Source organism: Mesoplodon bidens (assembly GCF_964165515.1).
Source record: "Mesoplodon bidens genome assembly, chromosome: 1".
Taxonomy (NCBI): Eukaryota; Metazoa; Chordata; class Mammalia; order Artiodactyla; family Ziphiidae; genus Mesoplodon; species Mesoplodon bidens.
In genome coordinates this window covers 172,590,638-172,615,829 of record NC_138176.1, presented here as the reverse complement: position 1 = coordinate 172,615,829, position 25,192 = coordinate 172,590,638, and the positions used below count along the sequence as shown (strand labels likewise).

The 25,192-nt window shown below is 40.8% G+C and overlaps 1 protein-coding gene across 1 annotated transcript; it reads left to right on the top strand.

Moving 5' to 3' along the window:
• Window positions 1-5,696: 5,696 nt before the first annotated feature.
• Window positions 5,697-23,430, top strand: SRGN (serglycin). The gene is made up of 3 exons (XM_081238007.1): window positions 5,697-5,838; window positions 16,461-16,608; window positions 22,525-23,430. The coding sequence occupies exons 1-3, from the start codon at window positions 5,763-5,765 to the stop codon at window positions 22,754-22,756; spliced, it is 456 nt and encodes a 151-aa protein (XP_081094133.1). The 5' UTR covers window positions 5,697-5,762; the 3' UTR covers window positions 22,757-23,430.
• The last annotated feature ends 1,762 nt before the right edge of the window (window positions 23,431-25,192 follow it).

The window sequence follows — 25,192 nt, the reverse complement described above, 5'->3', positions numbered from 1 at the left end:
GTTCGATCCCTGGTCCGGGAAGATCCCACATGCCGTGGAGGAACTAAGCCTGTGCGCCACAGCTACTGAGCCTGTACTCTAGACCCCATGAACCACAACTACTGAGACTGCGTGCCTAGAGCCCGTGCTCTGCAACAAGAGAAGCCACCGCAATGAGAAGCCCGCACACTACAACGAAGAGCAGCCTCTGCTCGCCGCAACTAGAGACAGCCCCTGCACAGCAACAAAGACCCAATGCAGCCAAACATAACTAACTAAATAATATATTTTTATTGTTTTTTCCTTGATTACTAATATGATACATAATTTTATTCTACAAAATTTGGCATAGTCTAGAAAGGATAAAGGAGAAACATTTGTCATCCTACTGTCTAGAAAGCACCACTGTTAACTTTTTGGAAAGCAACAGTTATTTGAGCTCATTATATTCTATAACAGTCAAAACTATATCCTTGGAATAATCTAGGTGTGAAGATAAGACTAGCACATACAACAAAATAGAAGTATTCAATACAGATTTCATTCATTTATCCATTCATTCATTGCCTTATGGGAATGTACAGAAACATGCTAACCTCATCTAGAAGTTTAGTCCATTTGGAGATGTCATCAGATAAAAAGTCATCAAATGTAGAGTGTATCATTGAGGTCCGAAGAGCAACTGATTCCAGCAGTGGATTCTATCTCTTTGGATGGAGAGTAGGCAGTATCTTTTCATTCTTTAGTGGGGGTTAAAAGTTAAGATTCCCATGAGAAAAATTTTCACTACTTCAATGTAATAACTGTGACCAAATGGTGAAGCTTCTAAAAAGCATTTAACTAAGAGATTTTGTTCATTTTTCATGTTTGTTACCAAGGACCACCCCCGCCCCCGACCCCGACCCCAGCCAAAAAAAAGGAGCCTAGAGTCTGGCAAAAAATAAGAACCAACTAAAGTGTAGTAACTTAACTGGTAAATGTGGTCCTCCTCAGAAGATTGAAATCAATAGGCCATTGAAGATCTGGTTGATGTTCTGTGGTTACAAATTAAGGGGCAAGAACCTCTCTCTTCCTTAGTAATCAATAACCTTAAATATAATTGTAGTTAAGTGAGTGGAATTTCAGTATGTGTGTGTTTTGGGGAGTAGGAGTGAAGTTGGTTGTGAAGCCTAGGAAATACTGAGTTTGGGAACTTGGATAGTTTGCAAGTCTGCAGAGGGAGCTCAGAGTCTTCGGGTGGTGAATTGATGGGTGGGTTATAGAATTGGCTGGAATCAACATCAAAGTTAGTTCTGGGGACCCTCGTGGGGCCAGGTAGTGCCACAGGGTAAGGTGTAAAATAAAAGCCATAAGAGGAGATGAGTGGGATCCCAGTGTGCAAGCAAGAGGTATGTTCTACCTGAATTACCAAAGGCAGGACATGGCAGTGCTAATCTCTGGATGGAAGGTGATAAGGGATTTGTACTTTCCTTTAAGTCCCCCTTTGCCATTCCTCAACTGCCCACTTTTCCATAGTAAGCATTTATTAATTTTTAATACAAAAATATAATTTAATAAAGATATGAAAAATAATTTAGAATAGTATTGATAGATAGTATGTCTTAGGAAAAAGATAAGACTTAAGAAGTCAAATAAGGAGCTCCTTTCTTGATTCATTTTCAGATGGTCTTATTCCCCCTAACCATGTGTCTGCTCCCATTCCCTCATGTCTAAAATATTTCCTAAGAGATTTGTTTCCAGTATTTTTGATCCCTGTGAAAATATTCCCAAGAAAAGTAACACATCCCCCTGTTCCCAGTTATTTATATCAATAATATTCAGCAAGTTCCATTGCAACTTTTGGTTCTTCAAAGCCCTATAATTTTGGAATTGGAATGTCATATTCTACTAGACTCTAGTTAGTATTTGAGAAGTTCTTTTATGCCTCTTTTTAAAAATAGAATTTATTTTTTAGAGCAGTTTTAGGTTCACAGCAAAGTTGAGCAGAAGGTACAGAGATTTCCTACGTACCCACTGCCCCTTGTTTTTCTTCTTGTCAAATTGTAGATCCAAACTATGGGAGGAGGGGGGTCCTTCCCCTCCCCTATCTCCAGTCCAAGACTAAAACACTCAAGTTCCCAAACTTTTTTTAAATAAATTTATTTATTTTATTATTTTATTTTATTTATTTATTGTTTCTGGCTGCGTTGGGTCTTTGTTGCTGCGTGCGGGCTTTCTCTGGTTGCAGCAAGCAGGGGCTATTCTTCCTTGTGGTGCGCAGGCTCCTCACTGCGGTGCTTCTCTAGAGCATGGGCTCTAGGCGTGCGGGCTTCAGTAGCTATGGCACGTGGGCTCAGTAGTTGTGGCTCGCGGGCTTTAGGGCACAGGCTCAGTAGTTGTGGCGCACGGGCTTAGTTGCTCTGCAGCATGCGGTATCTTCCTGGACCACGGATCGAACCTGCGTCCCCTGCATTGGCAGGCAATTCTCAACCACTGTGCCACCAGGGAAGCCCCAAGTTCCCAAACTTTTATGTACTTGGCAACACCTGGGGCAGCTTCTGGAGTAGGACTGTGGAAACCTTCAACAAGGGGCACCTGCTCCTGGGAAACTGGATATGTGGCTACAGTGATGAGAAGGGTAGATCAAGGAAAAGAGCTCCTGGGGATGCCTGTGAGCCTGTGCCCTCTCCCAGGGCGCTCATCCTATGGGTACCCATCCACTGATACTTGGTGAGAGGTCTAAGAACACAGTGGTAGCTGTTCGCATTGTACCAGAAGCATCAAGATACTTTTATGTCTTAGATACCGTCTTCCCATGCACTAAAGGCGGGGGGGGGGTGGGTAGGAATGAGAGTAGAACCGAAAGAATGGGAAACTCAAAGGATGACTGAGATCCAAGAATAAAGAAGTGGCTTTTTAAAGAAAAGAATTATTTTTTTTCCTGGACTTTCCTTAAAAGTCCTCTTTTAAGTCAGAAGATGTTTTCTTATTTATATGGACTCCAAATAAGATAAACATACCTTTTTAAAAGGTTGATTTTTTAAAGTGTCTTATTATGGAAATTCCAAAAAATATATTAAGGTAGGGAGACTAGTATAATGAGCCCCCACCACTTTTCCCATTGTTCAGCTTCAGCAATCAGCAGCCCACTGCTATACCTCTCTCATTGCCCCCTCCTCAAACTGCATTATTCTGAAGCAAATTCCAGTCATTTTATCATTCTAAACAGGAATATTTCAGAACATACCTCTAAAGACCAAAAAGACTAAAAGGAAGACTTCTGATGATTACAAATCTTAATCTTGTTTCTTCCTCATTCTTCCTCTGTCTCTGGACTTTGAACTAGGAAACCTGAGTTCTAGACCTGGTTTTGCCACTCACCAGCTGTGGGACCAGCTGCAAGTCCTGTAACCTTTCTGGGCTTGTTCTTTTCCCACCTGAGTGGGTGAGGTAGATGATTTCTAAGGTCTCTTCCAGTTCTAAAAATAAAAAATTATTGGAAAATTCATTCTTTTAGCCTCCAGAGACATAATATAGATTTGGCACAGGATCTACTTCCTGTTTGTTTGGGGTTTTTTGTGCAGTGCCCAGTTCAGAGTTAAGACCTTCTCAGTGAGCAGCCAAGAAAGCCCCAGAGGCTGCTGAGTGGCAGAATCTTTAACTTGGAGCTTTAAAAAAGAACTGAGCCTTGGAGCCATTCCTTGGAGTAGTTTTGTGCTGCCCTCAGTATCTCCTCTGACAACCTCAATTTGTCTTAAGAACTGTTCTGCTGACTCGTAATTCTGGGAAGGTTCAAGTGCTCCAAACAGATCCCCCTTTTCCAAAGGCCACCCTGATACCAATAGCTGGTGAAAGGCAATGTTTACATTGCTTTGGGGCAGGGGGGTAGTTACACTTTTAGACAACAAGGAACTGATTTCTGTCCTGTTCCAGGATGACCATTAAGGCTTAAGGATACCCATTTTACAGGCAAATCAACTGAATGTGAAGTAAAGTAGGTGCATTTAAGGTTGCCTGGTGAATGAAGGACTAAGTCTAGCATGGAATTTGTCTTTTAAAAATACTGAAAACTTGTTGTAGAGAGGTTGAGGTTTAGGGATATGTCCTGCTCATCCACAGTTTGAAGAGGACTAGGGAAATGAAGCTGGAGGAAGACTGTTTGGAAAAAGAAACTTGGTTGTCAATGTAGCAGAAGCAGGGTAAATGCTTATGAATGCTGCAAATGTTTTTAAAAATATCACCACGACCCAGAGAATTAAAAAAATAAAGTACTCAAATGGGAAGAGCCTCCGAAATTACCATTTTAAAGCACAAGCTCTAATCAGATCTGAGATGTTGCAGCAGCCTTGTTGAAGCTATTGACAGGGATTATTGTTTTCGTGCCAGGGTTTTAAATTGGGGGATAGGATTAAAAGGGACCAAAGATAAGGGTTGTTATTTCAAGCTGAAACCAATATTCCATGGGGGGGAACTCACTGGGTTTGTGAGTTTGTGAGTTTGGGAGTTGGTTACTGCACTTGGAGGAGTCCCCGGACACATGTCCAGCTGGTTCTGAGGAGGGTCAAAATGTGCATTCTTTGTAGCCTTTGTCGACTTGCACCACAGCTACTCAGCGATTAGATCCTGAGGCCCGTCCTTAGCAGGAAATGGTAAAGGAATCAGCAGGAAGGCGAGAACAAGGGAAGGGAAACTCCTCCCTCCTGTCAAAGGACAGGCCAGAGTGAGGATGAAAATGGAAAGTGGGCATTGCAGGGTTAGATGTGTTGAAATGGAGAGAGGTTGAATCTTGACTGGAAGTAGGGGAAAAGTACATGCCCCAAGGACAAGGGCGTGTGATAAACTGTTGTTTTTATTATGTGACTTTAATAAGGAGCCTCTACCTCATGTTCCTCAGGCCTCAGTCAGCACACAATCCCCAGGACATGGGGAAAATGCTGTTCCTTCACTTTGTTTTTTGTATTTTCTGAGGTCCAGCAGCCCACTGACAGGACAACCTCCCCTTGTTTTTGATTTCCGGCTTATTCAAGGCCAGAAGACCAAAAGTCAAGTTGAAAAGTTTTACCAGGAGAAAAAAATGAAAGTATTTCTTATGAAATCATAAGAAATACTCGGTGTGAAGGAGCAGAGGACTGCAAAATCATTTTTCTGTTTCACCCAGTTCTTTGTAACCGGAAATCCTCACTAGATTCTTGAGGCAGAGGGAAAGCTGGTGAGCCAGTGGGAGAAACTGAGTCCAATAAGAAGAAACCGCTCATTTTGAAATCTGACAACACTTTCTTGTAGATTAAAACTCAGCTTTGAAGCTTTACTTCTTGAGCTTGGCTCAGTGAGTTATGCTACTCCTGATGAAAAAGAAAATTAAAAATATTTTATGTTGAAGGGCATCAGTGATGAAAAGGCAGCATGGCAGCATCTAGCTCCCTTATCTCATCAACTGTGCAGTGGGCTCTTAATGTTAGCAATCTCGTGTTTAGATTGTTACCTGAAGAAAGAAAAAACAAAGTGTCCTGAATGCTGATTCTACTCAGCAAGCGGCAAACAACAAAACTTTTGAAAAAGCAGACCTGGGGAGAGTCCACTGCAGTTTCATAATGGGTATGAATAGTTATTTTTCTGCCTTTTTTTCTAAATCTTTCTGGGGTTTGATGTGGATTTCTTTCTATTTGTTCAGGAAACTGTGACGTGTGTTCTGGGCAGGGTTTGAGGTTTTGGAACCTTTTCTAAAAGGGACAGAGAGCACCCTGCTACACTTCCCTGTCGTGAGGTTGGCGTGCAGACGGTGGAGCTGAAGCAAGTTGGTCACCATGCAGGTGCTCCTCCAGTACAGTAGGCTTGTCCTGGCTCTTGCCTTCATCCTGATTTTGGGTTCTTCAGTTCAAGGTAAGACCCAGGAATCTTGTCCCCTTATAATCTTCCTTGTAAGCCCTGGGGTCCACACAAATGTTTATATTCGTTCATATACGGAATGTATTATACTGTGGGAAAGGAGGCCAAAAAAAGAAGAAAAAAAAAAAAAGGATTTGGGGTAGCTGAACTCCTTAGTGTGAGATTGGTTAAGTTTGGTACCAAAAAAAGTTAAACTCTGAGGCAGGTGTGGCCTTATAAGTTCTTAAAATGATTGAAATGTACTATTTTATTGTCAGATGAAAATGGTTTATACATTTTTAAACGCTTAAGAAAGGAATATAGAAAATGACCTACCCCTAAGTGTCTGCATCAATCCCAAGTCTTAACATAATATGGTAGTGTCATAATTATTGTGATACTGGGAAATACTATTTTTAAAATCAGAGTAAATTTGCGTGTATTTTTTCTCCTTTTCTAAACTTGGTTCTTAGTGAAAATTCAATTATATTTAGACATAGTTAATGAAAACCATCTCAGATTTTAAAGAGAGGCCAAAGAATTTTAGTAATTGTTTTGTTGCTCAGAGAAACATCACATTTGGAAATTTCTTATTAGGTCTATCATTTAGGGTTGTTTAGTCAGAATGAAACAACTTAAAACCTTTAATGACTAAGAAAATGAAAACAATCAATCTGTAGGAAAAATACAATTTCTTCTCCTTTGGTAAATAAGTGATCATGTCTGAATAAGGCAGAAAGTCATGGCCTGATAAGTAGATGGGAGAATTTATAGTAGAAAAACTAAAGTTCCTCCAAATAGTAAAGGAAATATTGAGTCATGGTGATTGCACATATCCTGGATTTGTTTCTTCGAAGTTACTTCTAGTTCTCTTGTTTTTACTTCTGGTGGAAATGAAATTGTACACATGATCTCAGATACATTCATTATGTATTGGAAATTTATAAAATTACTTTCTTCTTGTTATGCAATTATTGAAGAAAAAACCAGCAAATAATGTTGCTGAAACTTTTCCATTAGTCTATTTATTTTTTAAGGTATAAAACATTGTTGAATGTAAGGAACAGGCTTTACTTGCATCTTTTAGGGAAAACCTTCAGCTTGATGAAATAATTCCCTCATGTGTTCTGACAAGATCCAGGCAGTCAGGTCCATGTTTGTAGCACAGACTTGAGTGACCTGTTGCTGCTGGGTCTACCCTGACCAGAGCTCTGTGAGTCTTTACATCTTCAAAATTTCCCAGAAATGTCACATTCCCCACTAAGATTCAATAGGGAAAACTAAAATGAAAACAAAAGCATTCTTTATGTAATAGGTATTCTTCAGAATGTAGTGAAGAAACTATCATAACACTTTATAAAGTACTAGTATTTATGTCATCACCAGGTAGGTTTAGCTCTATGTCGGGAAAGGAACCAAAAAAGAGAGAATGAATGGACTGAAAAACTAGGGAGTTTCCAAAGGAGAAGTGCAGTTGGTCCTGGAATCAAGGGTTAGTGTTCACATCTGAATAAGAAGGGAAATAGATGTCCACCCACAGCTGTGTGTGTGAGTGACATCAGCTCAAGGCTGCAGAGAGGTCACTATTTCATCATACTTCTATGTGATGCCAGATATGATTCTGTAGCATTCTTTCCCCACTTAAAAAATTTTTTTTTCTTAACCCATTGAACTGATCAACTGCACTAGGCTTTTGGCTTGTTTTAACTGAAACAAAACATCTTAGGTTATTGTATTAGTTTGCTAAGGCTGCCATAACAAAGTACCACAGACTGGGTGGCTTAAACAACAGGAATTTATTTCCTCACAGTTCTGGAGGCTAGAAGTCCAAGATCAAGGTGTCAGCAGGGTTAGTTTCATTCTGAAGCTTCTCTCCTCAGCTTGTAGATGGCCGTCTTGTCTCTGTCTTTACATGGTTCTTTGTGTGTGTCTATGTCCCAATCTCCTCTTCTTATAAGGAAACCAGTCATACTGGATTAGGGCTCATCTGCATGACCTCATTATGTCTTAACTATCTCTTTCAAGGCCCTATCTCCAAATACAGTCCCATTCTGAGGTACTGGGGGTTAGAACTTCAACACATTGAATTGGAGGGACACAATTCAGCCCATATCAGTGACTATAAGCGAAGCTGAAGTAAAGACATGCTGTAAAAGTATGTCTACCAAGTGCAAAGAGAAGGAAGTTTGGCAATGTGTGGGAGACCCTGGAGAGGACAGTTGGCTAATCAATTTAATGTAGAGCTCCAGGGGATTATTGATGAGGCCTTACTCATCAATTGATGAGGTGACTCTTACTCTTTTACTGCCTCTCTTTTTAAAAGATGCCCATAAAGAGGGAAAATGGAAAATCCTTGAGCAGGTGTGGCCAAGGGGGTCATTGCCAGACTATGTTTCCACTCTACACTGCCTCTGAGATCACGATAATGATATTGATTCCACCTATGTGCACTGCTGTTTGATTGTAAAGTGATTCACATCCATTCTCGGGTAAACGATCATCACATTCCCTGGGAGGAGGAATTAACACCAATTTATAGAGGGGAAAATTGGGTCTTACATTCATCATCTCATTTGCTCTTTACATCAGCCTCTTGCAAAAAATTTATCAGACTTGCCCAAGGCCCATTACAACTAATTAATGGCAGAGCTGGTCATCTGATTTAAAGTTCAGAGTTAACTTTCTACTGCAATTTAGCTGTATTCTAGGTGGATTAGAGATTTTCTTTATTTAAAACAACCTTGCTTTGACTCTAGCCCTTGCTACAAAAACCACTGAGTTGAGGGACAGAGAAGGAGAAATTGAAAGTAAACTTGGAACTTTTTATAGCTTGTCAAACCATGCAAGGGTGGGGGAAATTTATTCATCTTGTGGAACTGATTAGCCAGTAGGAAGCAGCTCCAGCTTAGATGGTGATGTCTGTTTGAATGCCACCAAACAATGAACGAAATGGTCTCCCTCCCGCCTCCCCACAACATGGCAGTTTCTGCTTAAATTTTTCTAGCACACTTGCAGCAAGTCTCCATTAAGAATAGGAAATTAGTAAATTGAGATGATGTTGGGGAAAAATTGATATTACAATACGATATTACTGGGGTAAGTTATTTGCTCTGGTAATGTTTACTTATAGAAAGTATTTGCTAAAGCAGGACTAGTGACTCTGTCTGTATGTGTGAAAGAAATAGGGGCAAAGACAGAGACAGAGAGAGACAGAGAGAGACAGAGAAAGGGCGGAGTGGGCAGTGAGGGAAGTGATTGTAAATAAAAAACATTCTTCTCCCTTGAATCCACCACAAAATTAAACAGGAGATCTGTAAGTGGGGCCTCTTAGGAAGATAATTTTTCTGTCCATGAGCATATTCTCTTTTGTTTTTTAAATTACGGTAATCTTAAGATTTCTCTCAAGCAAGATAGAATCAAGATACTCCCACACATCGGGGGCTGGAACTGTTGAATTTTCACATTCTGCCAACACCCTTCAATAAATATGTCAGGAACTTGGTATCTGTAACCGTGTTCTTTCTTTCTTTATTTTAATTTTTTTTTTTTTTTGCGGTACGTGGGCCTCTCACTGTGGTAGCCTCTCCCGTTGCGGAGCACAGGCTCCAGACGCGCAGGCTCAGCGGCCATGGCTCACGGGCCCAGCCGCTCCATAGCATGTGGGATCTTCCCGGACCGGGGCACGAACCTGTGTCCCCTGCATCGGCTGGCGGACTCTCAACCACTGCACCACCAGGGAAGCCCCCGTGTTCTTTATTTTAAAGCAGATTTAAAATCTCCAGTGTGTTGATCATTTTATAATGTATAGCAATACAGGACCACTATGTTATGCACCTGAAACTAACATAGTATATTAGGTCAACTATACTTAAAAAAAAACCCACCTCGGGACTTCCCTGGTGGTCCAGTGGTTAAGAATCTGCCTTCCAATGCAGAGGAGGTGGGTTCAATCCCTGGTCGGGGAACTAAGATCCCACATGCCGTGGAGCAACTAAGCCCACACACTCTGGAGCCTGCCCACCACAACTAGAGAGAAGCCCGTGTGCCTCAGTGAAAAATCCTGTGTGCCGCAGCTAAGTCCCGACTCAGCCAAAAATAAAAATAAATAAATAAATATTAAGAAAACACCTAATATGATTTTATTTATATGAAACATCCAACTTGCTTAAAAATATAGAGATAAAAAGTAGATTAATTAGTGGTTACTTAGGGATGAGAAGCATGAGATACAGGAGCTGGCTAGCTAAAGGATAGGGGATTTCTCTTTGATGATGAAATTGTTCTAAATTTGTGGTGATAGTTGCACATACCTATGAATATGCTAAAAACCACTGAATTTTACATTTTAGAAGAGTGATTGTGTGCTATGTTACATACATACCAATAAAACTTTTTTTAATTAAAAAAATAAAATCACCAGTCCCAAACTAGATAAACATTTCTGTGGGGGAGGTGGACTTCTATCTTTGATTTCTTTATAAATTTTGGAACAGCTTTATTGAGATAGATTTCATATACCATACAATTCACCCATTTAAAGTGTACATCGACGGTTTTCTAGTATATTCACAGATATGTGCAACCATCACCATAGTCTATTTTAGAACATTTTCATCACCCAAAAAAAGAAACCCCTCTTTATAAATTTTAAAAGCTGAGATTCTAAACTCTAGAGGGAATTTGTATTTTAGAAGTTTTCTAATTTACCAGAGTTGTGTTTCTTACACCAGTGAAAAGATGAGATCTTTCACTTAGATGCTGCTTCCTCATTAAACTATTAGTTTTACTTTTCTGTTTAACTTCCTATCTATGCAAGCACTTACTTGGTTTGATATTCAGCCATCCACGACAGTAGAGAAGAATGTCTAGACCTGCTCTGTCTGAAATGGTAGCCGCGGGCTTCTTGTGGCTACTAAATACTTGAAATGTGTGAATCGTGGCGAGTCCAAAATGAGGTATGGTGTAAGTGCAAAATACACACCAGATTTGAAATCTTAGGATGAAAAAAATTGTAAAATATCCATTAATAACTTATATTATGTTGTGACAATATTTGAATATATTTAAGTAAAATATTTTCAAATTAATGTCACCTCTTTTTTATTTTTTAAAATATGGCTGTTGTAGGGCTTCCCTGGTGGCGCAGTGGTTGAGAGTCCGCCTGCCGATGCAGGGGACACGGGTTCGTGCCCCGGTCTGGGAAGATCCCACATGCCGCAGAGCGGCTAGGCCCGTGAGCCATGGCTGCTGAGCCTGCGCATCCGGAGCCTGTGCTCTGCAAGGGGAGAGGCCACAACAGTGAGAGGCCCGCCTACCGCAAAAAAAAAAAAAAAAAAAAAAAAAAAAAAAATATGGCTGTTGTAACATCCATACGTGTACGGATGGTTTCTCTTGTTTCTATTGGACCGTGCTGGTCTAGACGGCATGGGGTGTGAAGACACTGCCCTCTGCTGGAGCAGATGTTGAATTTTTACCTGACTCACAATGATGACGCTTCTAAGTAACAATTCAGTAGATGCCAAGCTCAAGCTTCTTCAAGAATCAGAGGAGAAGGAGCTAAAATGTATTAAATACCTACCATGTGCAAAGGCTTGTGCTAGATGTTTCAGATACTTTTATCTTGTTTAAACAGGAACTCTTTGGGATACTATTATGGGATACTGTGGTGGAACAGGAATTTAAATTTGGTCTCTCTACAAGCTGTTCACTATCAGAGATAGGTCAATAGGTCATTGTCATCCTTCTCCTCATCAGAGAAACTAGCATTTAAAGAGCTCTGACGGGACTTTCCTGGTGGTCCACTGGTTAAGATTCTGTGCTCCCAATGCAAGGGGCCCGGGTTCGATCCCTGGTCGGGGAACTAGATCTCCTATGCCTGTGTCAACTAAGAGTTCACATGCCACAACTAAGAAGTCCACATGCTGCAACAAAGATCCCGCATGGCACAATGAAAATCCTGTGTGCCGCAACCAAGACTCAGTGCAGCCAAAATAAATAAACAAATAAATGTTTAAAAAAAAGAAAGAAAAGAAAAGGGAGAGATTAATTTAAATAAATAAAGAGCTCTGGGCTTCCCTGGTGGCGCAGTGGTTGAGAGTCCGCCTGCCGATGTAGGGGACATGGGTTCGTGCCCCGGTCCGGGAAGATCCCACATGCCGCAGAGCAGCTGGGCCCGTGAGCCGTGGCCTCTGGGCCTGCGCGTCCGGAGCCTGTGCTCCGCAACGGGAGAGGCCACAACAGTGAGAGGCCCACGTACCGCAAAAAAAAAAAAGAAAAAAAAGAGCTCTGACCATGGTGTTAGGTACTATTCTACGGCCTAATATTTATATGTCATTATTAGAGCTACTATTGTCCCCATTTTATGGATGAGGAAATTGAGGTACAGGGAGGTTAAGGTTACACAGCTAGTAAGGGGGAGACATTGTGATGTCAACTTGACATCACAAGTTGATGTCAAGCCTTACCTCCAGCCTCCAAGCAGTGACAGAGCTAACCCATTCTGGATGACTAGCGTCCCAGACCAGAAACTGTAAGCTATATTCAGGAACTATGGGGAAGATTGTGATAGAATAGTAAGTAGTTCTAAAAGAAAGAATGAATGAAAGTAAGACAGACAGAAAGAAAGAAGGAAAACAATGGGAGAACATTTACTTTCTACATTAGAGTCTTTGTTTTGTTTATATTTTTAAAAGAATATTGTTTATTACAGCAATTTAGAAAACAAAGTGAGAAAAAAAAAAACACCAGAGTCTACCACTATAGTTATTTCTGTGTATTTCCTCCCATTCCTCACCCCCCCGATATCTATTTATGTAGTTACATTAACAACTATTATGTATAGAGTGGTATTCTGCTTTTTTAAAAATATTTATTTATTTTTGGTTGTATCAGGTTTTAGTTGCAGCACACAGGATCTTTCGTGTGGCACACAGACTCCTCTCTAGTGGTGGCGCAAAGGCTCCAGCACACGCGGGCTCAGTAGTTGTGGTGCAAGTGCTCTCTAGTTATGGCTTGTGGGCTCATAGTTGCGGCACGTGGGCTTAGTTGCCCTGCAGCACATGGGATCTTAGTTCCCTGACCAGGGATCGAACCTGAGTCCCCTGCATTGGAAGGCGGATTCTTAACCACTGGACCACCAGGGAAGTCCCCTCTGCTTTTTTTTTTTTTTTTTTCTTTTTGCGGTATGCGGGCCTCTCACTGCTGTGGCCTCTCCCGTTGCGGAGCACAGGCTCCGGACGCGCAGGCCCAGAGGCCATGGCTCACGGGCCCAGCCGCTCCGCGGCATATGGGATCCTCCCAGACCGGGGCACGAACCCGTATCCCCTGCATCGGCAGGCGGACTCTCAACCACTGCGCCACCAGGGAGGCCCCCCTCTGCTTTTTTTTTTAAACTCATTTTTGAACATAGATTTTCCTATGATGCTACATAGTCTTTTCCATAACTACTGCTTTTTTCCCATTTGTTTAATATTCTCTCATATGAATGCCTCATAATTAATCTGAGTATATTCTCTTGTTTAGTTATTTCCTGTTTCCCTATTTTAAATAATACTAAGGTGAACAGCATCATGAATTCTTTACATATTTTCCCTCTCTCTCTCTCTCCATATATATATGTATATAATGTATATCTTAATGATGTTACTAATAACTTAGCAATGCTGTATTTATAAAATTAATCAGAAATATTAGCTAGGACAAAGTTGAGTGTAAACAGACATAATAGAGATTCATGAGGAAAGAGGACATTTTGCAAAAGTTCTGTGGTTCTGCAATTTTTTAAGAACAAAGTCCTTGGCCATCCCATTAAGATGTAAAGTGAATTTGACCTCAGTAGAGGCTTCACTTTTCAACCTCTGATAGTTGAGAACAGGACACAACTTGTGCATACTCTCCTAGAAATACAGATACCCAGAGGGAAAAAAAGCAAAACTCCAGAACTTATGGTCTTTGGGAGGGCTGGGTAATGAGATTAGGAGTAAATTTTTTTGTTTGTTTGCTACATTTTTCAAAATTTTCTATAATGAATATATATTCCTTCTCTAAGATAAATGTTATTAAAAATTGCAACAAAAGCAGTCTAGATGTAAGGAATATCTAAATAAACTCTCCATTTCTAGGAGAGAGTACTATAAAAGGTAGAGAGCCCTCTAGAACCTGAGTTAAAGTCAGGAAACCATTGAAAAGTTGCTGTATCCATTTACATAAAATTCTAGAAAATGCAAACTAATTTATAACGACAGTAACTAGATTGATGGTTGAGGGGGGCTGGGGGGAGTCAGGAGAAGGGAGGGAGAGGGCAGGATCACAAAGGGGCACAAGGAAACTCTGGGGGATGTTGAATATGTTCATACCCTTGATTGTGGTGATGGTTCCATGGTGTATCCATTTGTCGAAACAAATTGTGCACTTTAAATGTGCACAGCTTATTGAATGTCAAGTCCACCTTAAGAAAGCTGTCAAAAAATAAAAATAATTTTGAATAGATAATACATACATATGGCTCAAAAATCTAAGGGTTCAAAGGGATATGCAGTGAAAAGTCAATGCTCTTCCTTCCACTGTCTTCCAGCCACCAACTCCCTCCACAAAGATGATCAGTTTGCTGTATATCTTTTCAGAGATGTTCTGTGCATGTAAGCATATATGTAAATATAGTGTGAAAAAACACAAACACACACAAATGGTAACAACCAATTCATAGTGTTCTTTACTTTTTTTAACTTAATAATATACCTTGGAGGGAATTCCCTGGCGGTCCAGTAGTTCAAATCCTTGGTCGGGGAACTAAGTTCTTGCAAGCCACATAGCGTGGCCAAAAACAACAACAACAACAACACACACACACCCCTTGGAAATTATTCTATATCAGTACCCAGAGAACTGCTTCATTCTTTTAATAGCTGTATAGTACTGTAGGCTGTGCCTTAATTCATTAACATTTAATTTTCTAATCTTTGCTATCGCAAAAAATATTGCAGTGATTATCCACAACACTGTTTTTCATTTTATTTTATTTTGCTTTCATAAATAGTTGTCATCATGTGCATCTCAATCTGTACAGAACAATAACGCGCTGGGCTTTAAAACTGTTGCAGGAAGGGGGACCCCTTCCAGGGCCTGAGAATGGGCTCTTGTCTAACACTTAGAAATGAATTGTCCAAGGAGATACATGTGCTGACAAAGCAAGAGACTTTATTGGGAAGGGGCACCCGGGTGGAGAGCAGCAGGGTAAGGGAACCCAGGAGAACTGCTCTCATGTGGCTCGCAGTCTCAGGTTTTATGTTAATGGGGTTAGTTTCCGGCTTGTCTCTGGCCAATCATTCTGACTCAGGGTCCTTCCTGGTGGTAAGGGCATCTCTCAGCCAAGATAGATTCCAGTGAGAAGGATTCTGGAAGGTTAGTAGGACATATGGACTGGTGTCTCTTCTCTCCTTTTGACCTTTCCTGAATTCTTCCCATTGGTGGTAGCTTGTCAGTGGTAAGGTCCTTCCTTACCAGGACCTCCTGTTGTAAGACAACTCATGCAAGTGGTTACTCTCATGCCTGGCCAGGGCAGGTGGTTTCGGTCGGTGATTCCCTTAACAAAACTACCTTTCCTGCTTTTCAAGAATTTTAGATGTGCCCCTTCAGGTTAGGTTATTATTAGTTGCACTTGTGTGAATCAAGTTTGTACTTGAGGTGGGGAGATGAACCTTTGGAAGGGTGGTGAAGTATTTCTCACCACCAGGCCTCCATCCTTGCTGGACTGAGGAAGGAAGAATTTATTTCATGAATTAATAAGGGATCGCCTATATAACCTCTTAACACAAGATATGGAGCCTTTTGCATAGACATTAAAAGAGACTGCGACAGACCAGCTTTTGTGAATAGAGGAGCCTTGATTTTTGAAATCTGACTAGATGTGAGGGCAAAGAAAGAGGCCAAGTTTTTAACCTACTTTTCATTCCCAAGAATACCCAAGAATTTATTTTCAATACCCAAGAATGGCCCTAAAGAACTAGGGCTCTGTAGTATCTCGGGCACTAATTGGTACATTCCTTAACCTTTCTGAGCATGATTCGACTCATCTCTACCAGAGCAGGCAGGATTCGGGGTCAGATACAGGTTTGAATCCTGGGTCCTCTACTTAGTACCCGTGCAGCCTCAGTGTTCCTTTGTATAAAATGGAAATAATAGTACAAAGATAATGATAGTTAACATTATCAAGTGTTTACTGTGTACCTGGCACTATGTTAAGATCTTTACATGCTTTTTCTCATTTAATTTTTGTTACCAGCTTATGAAAAAGAGACACTCTTAGTACCTCAGTTTTCTGGTGGGGTCTTGGGGAAGTTAAGGTTTCACAGCTCACCAGTAGCAGAGCTGGGACTTCACTCCAGGCAGCTAATTGCCAAAGCCTGTTCTAACCTTAAACTCTAGGCTACTTTAGAGGGGTGTTGTGAGAAGGACAAATGGTGTGCATAAAGGGCTAGCAAATAGTGGGTGCTCCTGTGATATTAATGATATTAATAAAACCTGTCCACACCTTACCTACCAAATTTAGAATCTATTTAATTAAAAATTTCTTAGGGACAGAGTGATTAGAAGCTGTGTAAGAGACATTTATTGACCACGTGGGTTCCTTGTTTGGGCAGGTTCTCCTGTGCGGAGAGCCAGATACCAGTGGGTACGCTGCAATCCTGACAGCAATTCTGCAAACTGCATTGATGAAAAGGGACCAGAGTTCGATCTACTTCCAGGTGAATCCAACAGAATCCTATCTCCAAGGACTGACCCTTTTTCGTAAGTGGAAATTCTTGATTTTACTTTCATCATCCGCTGCTGAGATCTTGGCATGGAGGTGGGAGGGTTGCCAAGAGTGTTTTTCTTCAGGCTCTTGCTTCCATGGTTAGGTTCCATGGTTAGGTTTTCACTGCACAGTACAGGGTAAAACTGTACTGTATTTACTGGTATATGAGATGCACAAGAATACATGATTCACCTACTTTTTAAAGAATTTTATTTATTTTTAAAAATTTATTTATTTTTGGCTGCGTTGGGTCTTCATTGCTGTGCGCGGGCTTTCTCTAGTTGCTGAGAGCGGGGGCTACTCTTCGTTGCAGTGTGCGGGCTTCTCATTGTGGTGGTTTCTTTTGTTGCGGAGCATGGACTCTAGGCATGCGGGCTGAGTAGTTGTGGAGCGCGGGCTTAGCTGCTCTGCGGCACGTGGGATCTTCCCAGACCAGAGATAGAACCCATGTATCTCCTGCACTGGCAGGCGGATTCTTAACCACTGCGCCACCAGGGAAGTCTCTATTCACCTACACTTTTGCAAGGTCTTTTTCTTGTGGCAGAAACAAAAATTGAATATTTTTCACCAATAGGTATTGAAAATGATTGAACATTATTTTATTAATGTAAATAGAGCACATTGTATATTTATATTAAAATCCAATAGGAGTCTATCACCTGAATGGATAAACAAAATGTGGTACATCCCTTAAGTGGAATATTATTTGGCCACAAGAAAGAAGGAGGTACTGATAAATGCTATAACATGGATGAATCCTGAAAACATTATGCAACGTGAAGAAAACCAGACACAAAAAGCCACATATTATATGATTCCATTTATGTGAAATGTCCAGAATAGGCAAATCCATAGAGACAGAAATAGAGTAGTGGTTGCCAGGGGCTGTGAGGGAGAGAGGAATAAAGAGTGACTGCTATTAGGTACAAGATTTTTGAGGGGTGATAAAAATGTTCCATTTAGATAGTAGTGATAAAAAAAAAAAGAAATTAGGGAAAGGAAGAATAAGTGTCCATGACTCATAGAAAAAAGTCAAAACTCCTTTTTAAAAATTAAATTAAATTAATTTATGTTTTATACAGCAGGTTCTTATTAATTATCTATTTTATACATATTAGTGTATAAATGTCAACCGCAATCTCCCAATTCATCCCCCACCCCGCTTCCTCCCTTGGTGTCCATACGTCCAAAACTCTTCTTGATCAAATAAAACCTGCCTTATACTTGCAAAAAAGATCCAATAGGAATTCATAAGTAACAAAAATTGAATTGTATTAAAACCCATTATTTCAATGAATATCAAAATTATATGTAGCAAAGGTACATTATGAAAAGAATTATCATAAAGTTTTAATCTTCAGGCTTAAATAGAAAATCACTCCCCTGAAAGCCACGTAAATCATCATGCCCAAACCAGGTAAGCCTATCATCACTTTGGGGATCCTGGTAACCCCCTTCATCACTGAAATTATATCATCACCATCCTCAAAATGCAACTCTGCAACCCTGTGCTTTTAGGTCCATGGCATAAAGCTTGAACGTGATATTACAGCATCCTCCATTATTTTAAGTCACGGATTTCAACAGTAATTCATTTAAATCTAAGATATTAGAGGAACAATGCAAGTCCTGCAAAACAAATATTTTACACTATTTCTTCCTTCCTCAAATCTGTATGATCTTCCACACTCTTTGACATAAATTGTAGCAATATTTTTTTGGATCCGTGTCCTAAGGCAAAGGAAACAAAAGCAAAAATAAACAAATGGGACCTAATTAAACTTAAAAGCTTTTGCACAGCAAGGGAAACCATCGACAAACAAAAGGACAACTTACTGAATGGGAGAAAATAATTGCAAATGATATGACTAATAAGGGGTTAATATCTAAAGTATATAAACAGCTCATACAACTCAACATCAAAAAAACAAACATCCCGATTAAAAACTGGGCAGAAGATCTGAATAGACATTTTTCCAAAGAAGACATCCAGTTAGACAACAGGCACGTGAAAAGATGCTCAACATCGCTAATCACCAGAGAAATGCAAATTAAAACCACAGTGAATATCACCTCCCACCTGTCAGAATGGCTGTCATCAAAAAGATCACAAATAACAAATTGCTGGCGAGGATGTAGAGAAAAGAGGACCCTTGTACATTGCTAATGGGAATGTAAATTGGTGCAACCACTGTACAAAACAGTGTGGAGGTTCCTCAGAAAACTAAAAATAGAGTTACCATATGATCCTGCAATTGTACTCCTGGGTATATATCCAAAGAAAATGAAAACACTAATTTGAAAAGATATATGTTCCCCAATGTTCATAGCAGCATTATTTATAATAGCCAAGATATGGAATCAATCTAAGTGTCCATCAGTAGATGAATGGATAAAGAAGATGTGATACACACCCACACATTGGAATACTACTCAGCCATAAAAAAGAACGAAATTTTGCCATTTGCAGCAACATGGATGGACTTGGAGGTATTATGCTTAGTGAAATAAGTCAGACAGAGAAGACAAATACTGTATGATATCATTTATATGTGGAATCTAAAAAAAAAAACTTGTGAATATAACAAAAAAGAAACAGACACACAGATATAGAGAACAAACCAGTGGTTACCAGTGGGGAGAAGGAAGGGAGAGGGGCAAGCTAGGGGCAGGGGATTAAGAGGTACAAACTACTGTGAATAAAATAAATAATCGGGCTTTCCTGGTGGCGCAGTGGTTCAGAATCCGCCTGCCAATGCAGGGGACGCGGGTTTGATCCCTGGCCCGGGAAGATCCCACATACCGCAGAGCAACTAAGCCCGTGTGCCACAACTACTGAGCCTGTGCGCCTAGAGCCTGTGCTCTGCAACAAGAGAAGCCACCGCAATGAGAAGCCCGCGCACCGCAACGAAGAGTAGCCCCGGCTCGCGCCAACTATAGAAAGTCCACGCACAGCGAGGAAGACCCATCGCAGCCAAAAATAAATAAATAAAAATAAATAAATAATCTACAAGGATGTATTGTACAACACAGGGAATATAGCCAATATTTTATAATAACTATAAATGGAATATAACCTTTAAAATTGTGAATCACTGTTGTACACCTGAAATGTATATAATATTGTAAATCAACTCTACCTCAACTAAAAATAATAAATAAAAACATCTCTAGGATCTTCCCTTTCCTCAGCCAGCGACTTTCCTTCTTGCTCTGACACTCCTGTTAACATGGATGCACAGCCCCTGCTTCAGTGACGGTCTTGGACACTTTTGCTCTCAGATCCATTTCTTCTCCTTCCATCTCCCTGCTCTGCATTGGGTGGGGGTGGTGAGGGCTGATCCCTATGGTCTGCATTTCTCAGGCTCCCAGATCTGTGGCTGAGTTTGGCCAGTGGGATGCCTGAAAGGGAGACTGGTCAGCGTGGGAGGCAGGGAGAGACAAGGATGTTTCTTCTCATTCCTGCCTTGGGTGGCACCTCTGGCAAGGCTGTGTCTCATCCATGGCTTCAGCTTCCACCAGATGCTCTTGGTCCCTGGGCTCAGGTAGTACCACCTCCTCCACTGCCCCTCTAGCCCAGCGAGGGAAATATTTTCTTGCTGGTCCTCATCTCTGGGTTTCCTTATTATTCCCTATTTGGCTTTGCTTCTCTTCCATCTCATGTGTAAGCAATTCCGTCTTAAATATTTAGGTAAGTTTCTTGACTGTACTATGACTGTGGCAGCTTCTAAGGCCACCCCTCTTTGTGCAGGGCATCCTATCCCCATGCACCTTCTCCAGGACTTTAATTCTGCAGTTAACCCTCTGAACCCAGCATCTTCTTCTCATCAGTATGCAGACATTCTCTAGTATCTCCTACATTTAGGTAAAATCCCCCTTTGACTCTGCATCCTTTCCAGCTGTTGCCCCATTCTCTGCTCCTCTTCACAGTAACACTTCCTGATAGGGTTGCCGATGCTTACTATCTCCTCAACCCCTTCTGGTTCTACCTTCACCCAGAGTGCTTGGTAGAAGCACTTACTTTTTTTTAAAATTTAACTTTTTTTTTTTTAATTGAACCTGGGCCCTCGGCAGTGAAAGCGTGGAGTCCTAACCACTGGACTGCCAGGGAATTCCCAATTTCTTTTTTATTTTCCTCTACACTGGTAAAAGTTCCGAGGGAGCTTAAAGTTTTTAAAACATTTTAACTATCCCTCTTTCCCACCCCCGACTTCTGAATTTACAAAGCAAAGGAGAGCAGGAGTCCCAATTTTTAATGGTCCCCCACCTCCTCATGTTATTTGATCCAAAAACTATATACAAGTTTGTAGCAGTCATAGTTATTGTACATGTTTAGGAGGGAGGGAGGCAAGAAGGGATAGGGAGAATGGTGATCCAAAAGAATAAAAACAGAAACCAAATAGGTCACAATTACTTCCTGTTGACACATCTGCTGGTTACTTCTCTCTGTTTAGCTTACTTGACTTCTCTTTTATTTATTTTTTTCCTGTGCCACATGGCTTGTGGGATCTTAGTTTCCCGGCTAGGGATTGAGCCTGCACCCTTGGCACTGAAGTGAAGAGTCCTAACCACTGAACCGCCAGGGAATTCCCACGTGACTTCTCAGTTGCCTTCAAAAACAGTTTGAAATACTTTTTTCTCTGGGCTTCCATGGTCCCACCTTGTCTTAGGTTTCCTTCTACTTCCCTGGCTGTTCTTTCTCCTGTGATTAATATTTAATATGTTGGGGTGGCCCTAGCTCTGTCGTGGGCTGCTTTTGTATCTGCATGCCTTTTTGGGGTGAATTCATCCTATTCCATGGCTTTAAATACTGTGTGTGTGTGTGTGTGAGAGAGAGACAGAGACAGAGACAGAGACAGAGACAGAGACAGAGACGGGGTGGGGGGGAGGGAGAGGGAGAAACTACCAAATCTGTTTCCAGCTCTGATTCCTTTTCCCTGACCCCGCAGCCTAAACCATCCAGCAGGTCACCCTCTATTACATTATTCCACTTTGTTTCTCTGCATAACATTTAGCCGCACCTAATATTTTCCTGATTTGCTTATTCACTTTTTATTGTCTGTCTCCCCGCCAAAGTTATAAACCTCTGAGCAGGGACCTCATCTATCAGTCCCCGTTCTATCCCAGGCACTCAGAACAGGGATCAGATATTCGATATTTATTGAATGCAGGCATGAAGGAAACTCTGATCTGTTGTATGGCCTGTGGTTTATTACTTTCATGCAGAAAATGACCCATAGGCTATGAAACTCAACTTTTGTCTCTGATACTTCGTTGCCTTATTCTGCCACTGATGGGTGGCATCATTGCTCTGGTCCTTTGGTGCTGAGTGGACTTCAAACTATCCCACTGAACCCAGTTGAATGAATGCACTTATTTGCGGGGAGGAGACTGAATGTTAACATGCTGGAAAATATAATGCTTGACTTGTTACAAAGAATTTCTTAAGCATGAGCTTTGTTGAAGCCCTGTGAAGTTATTAGAGATTTTGCAGAACTTTTAAAATAGGAAAAATATATATCTAGGCTAACTTACTTGTGTGTCCTTTCTTCAGTGGGAGAAAGTGTAAAAATGGGATCTTTTCTGTAAAAAATAAATGACCCCTTAAGTAAATTCCAAATATAGGACTGCTATGTTAGTGATAAGAAAATTCGCATTTTATATGCATCTGCAATGAGTAGATGTGGAACTGATAAAGGCAACGAGTTAGATACAGTAAGTATTGTAAATATGTGGAAAGGTCTGACTTATTTTTTGTTTTAAAACATTAAATAACTGGGAAACTTTTAACTTAAAATTTGAGCAACTGAGTGGCTACATTTACATTCATATCTTAAAAAATTTATTATGATTATCTTTTCATGTCTCAAACTTTAATGTTTCTTTTCCATTTTTCTGTCATGCTTCAGAATGATGAAATCCAGGAACTTGAATGATGTCTTCCCTCTTTCTGAGGACTTTTCAGGATCAGGCTCTGGAAGTGGCTCTGGAAGTGGCTTCCTACGTGAAATTGAACAGGAATACCAACCAGCAGAAGAAAACGATGCTTTTTATTACAACCTTAGGTCTCTGGAGAGAAATTTGTCCTCAGACAACCAGGACTTGGGTCAGGATGGACCAGAAGAGGATTTTACTATATAAAAGAGAGGGTTTCCCACCTTGACGCCAGGCAATGTATTTGTGTGCCATGGTTAAATGATTAATTTGAGGACAAAAAGCTTTATAGAAAATTTAAAACATCTGAAAAGGAAGTTTAAGTTTTATTATCTTTTTTTTTTCTTATGAATTCTTAAAGCCTCCTTTTTCTATCCTAATGTCCTGGAAAATACCTGCATTTCTTTTGTATCGAATTCAACAACATCACTATGAAGTTAACTAGACTCCACATATGTACAAAATTGCTTTAAAGAATAAATTAATACTGTTCTTAAAATATTTAGTTTGAGAAACAAATTGACAGGCACTATTTCATATCTAAATCTTCAGGAAGCTGACTCTGATTATGAAATCTAGATATGCCTCTTTTTTTTGTGAAAAAACACAGATGAAACATACAGTGAATGTACAGAGTGGGTATTTGACATGTTTTACAGTGTGAAGTTAACTGCTCTAATAGTACCACTGGAAGTGTTTGCAGAGCTAGTGGACAGCATTTGCTTAGAAGTGTGATCGCTGTCACAATTAGAAACTTAACACCCAGATTAAAGCACCATTGTGCTCTCAATACCTCATACTGCTTTACTTTTTTTCCTGGATATCTATGTATTTTCAAACATTACTCTATTAAAGCAGAAGTATAATCAAAGGGTCAAGCTGTCTGGGCTCCCTTGTTCATGAAGTAATTATTTGTTCAAATGTTTCTAGATTCTCATCAACAAAATATCTGTAAAGTTATTTTACAGTGAGACCAAATTTTGTAACTGGAATCAAATCCTGTTAACTAGCAGATGAAGAAAACAATCATGCTACAGAGAGGGTTACTCTTGTCCAAACACTTCCTCTTCTTGAAGGCTATACTATACTCATCTCTGTTCCCCTTAATTCTGAAAAGCCTGTCAGCATCATTGTCATGGATCCTGTTCTGTACCATCTAGATACCCTCTTCAGAACTGAGGACTTATTCAAATTAACCTCTGTGGAAGAGAGACACCTTGTCCAAGGCCACACCTCTTCCCATGGCAGCCTGCACCCAATGCCTGGTCGATGTGGGCATATGAGTGCCAGACCCCTCTCCTGAACTTGGAACAATTCAGCAGGACAATCACAGATTCAGAGCTCCCTGAGGAGTCATCTGAGGCTTTGTTGGGACTGTTTTGCAGCTCAGTTTCTTCCTTTACTTAGTCTTGCTTCCTTCCATTCCCCCCTGAGAGAGCTCCCTTAGGAACTTTCTGCACACTAGTTTTCATCTCAGAGTTTGCTCTATGGAGAATCCAACCTGTGAAAGTTGGTGCCAGGATGGGTAGAAAGCAGATGCTAAAATGGGATTTTGGAGCTGGATCACCTACTGTCTGGCTGGCAATGAGGACCCCATCACTGGCAGTAGATGCAGAACAACCACAAGAGAGCATTGCAATTGTTCAAACTTTCACTGATGATGAACTGGGATGGTGTACCAGTGGAAGGAAGTGCACCAGGGTGTAGTATATGAGGCATCTGAGAAATATGGGGAAGTAGTAATTATAGAGACAATGACATTGGATGGCTCTTGCTGGAGGCAATTAATGAAAGACCAAGGATGATTAATTAAAGACTAAATGTGAAAACTAATGGACCTCCTCAGCAGCATATTCAGAAGCTCTCTTCTGCAGTGGAAGGGCAGGAAAAGCTGAGGCTCAGGCCCAGGATATAATCAGAAGAATAGCAAAGTTCAAGAATGTTAAGTTGCCAAGCTAGCCAAGTCTGTTAAGCAACATCAGGGCCCTGACTGGGAAAATACTGGACCCTCAGAAATGAAGACCTCTGGGTAGAAATGTATCTGGGTTGATACATTCAGAATTCGAAACCCCAGACTTCCTCAAACCCTCTGAATCTATAGAAGAGGCCCACTCCTTAAGAACTAATGCTTTCCTCTGGCTTGAAGATGATTAAGAAGCCTCTGACCTTTAAGACCACATGCACACTCCCTCAAGATCTGCCTTGCCACCCCACCTAGCCACCAGATCCATAACTAAAGTTACAATATAAACCAACAGGAAAGTGTTGGGGCTGCTAAGGAGGAAAGGTGAAGGTTTCTGCAGAGCTTAGCTGACATGCACCTCAGAAGCCAAGAAAGTGTCTATGTGCCTTAACTCTAAGAGTGCTAGATCAAGGGATGGAGGAAAAACAAAGTTGGATAAGGAAGTATTTATCAATATGGAAGTGTTAGGGGAACCACTGACCAAAACCACCTGCCCTGGCCAGGCATGAGAGTAACCACTTGCATGAGTTATCTTACAACAGGAGGTCCTGGTAAGGAAGGACCTTACCACTGACAAGCTACCACTGACTGGAAGAATTCGGGAAAGGCCAAAGGAGAGAGGAGACGCCAGTCCATGTCCCAGTATCCTTCTTGCTGGAACCCATCCTGGCTGAGCAATG

Excerpts from the sequence above, each read along its gene's own strand:
- SRGN (XM_081238007.1), top strand. The coding sequence starts at position 5,763 with ATGCAGGTGCTCCTCCAGTACAGTAGGCTTGTCCTGGCTCTTGCCTTC. Across the intron at positions 5,839-16,460 it reads TTTGGGTTCTTCAGTTCAAG|GTTCTCCTGTGCGGAGAGCC; the intron begins GTAAGACCCAGG and ends TTGTTTGGGCAG. Across the intron at positions 16,609-22,524 it reads CCAAGGACTGACCCTTTTTC|AATGATGAAATCCAGGAACT; the intron begins GTAAGTGGAAAT and ends GTCATGCTTCAG.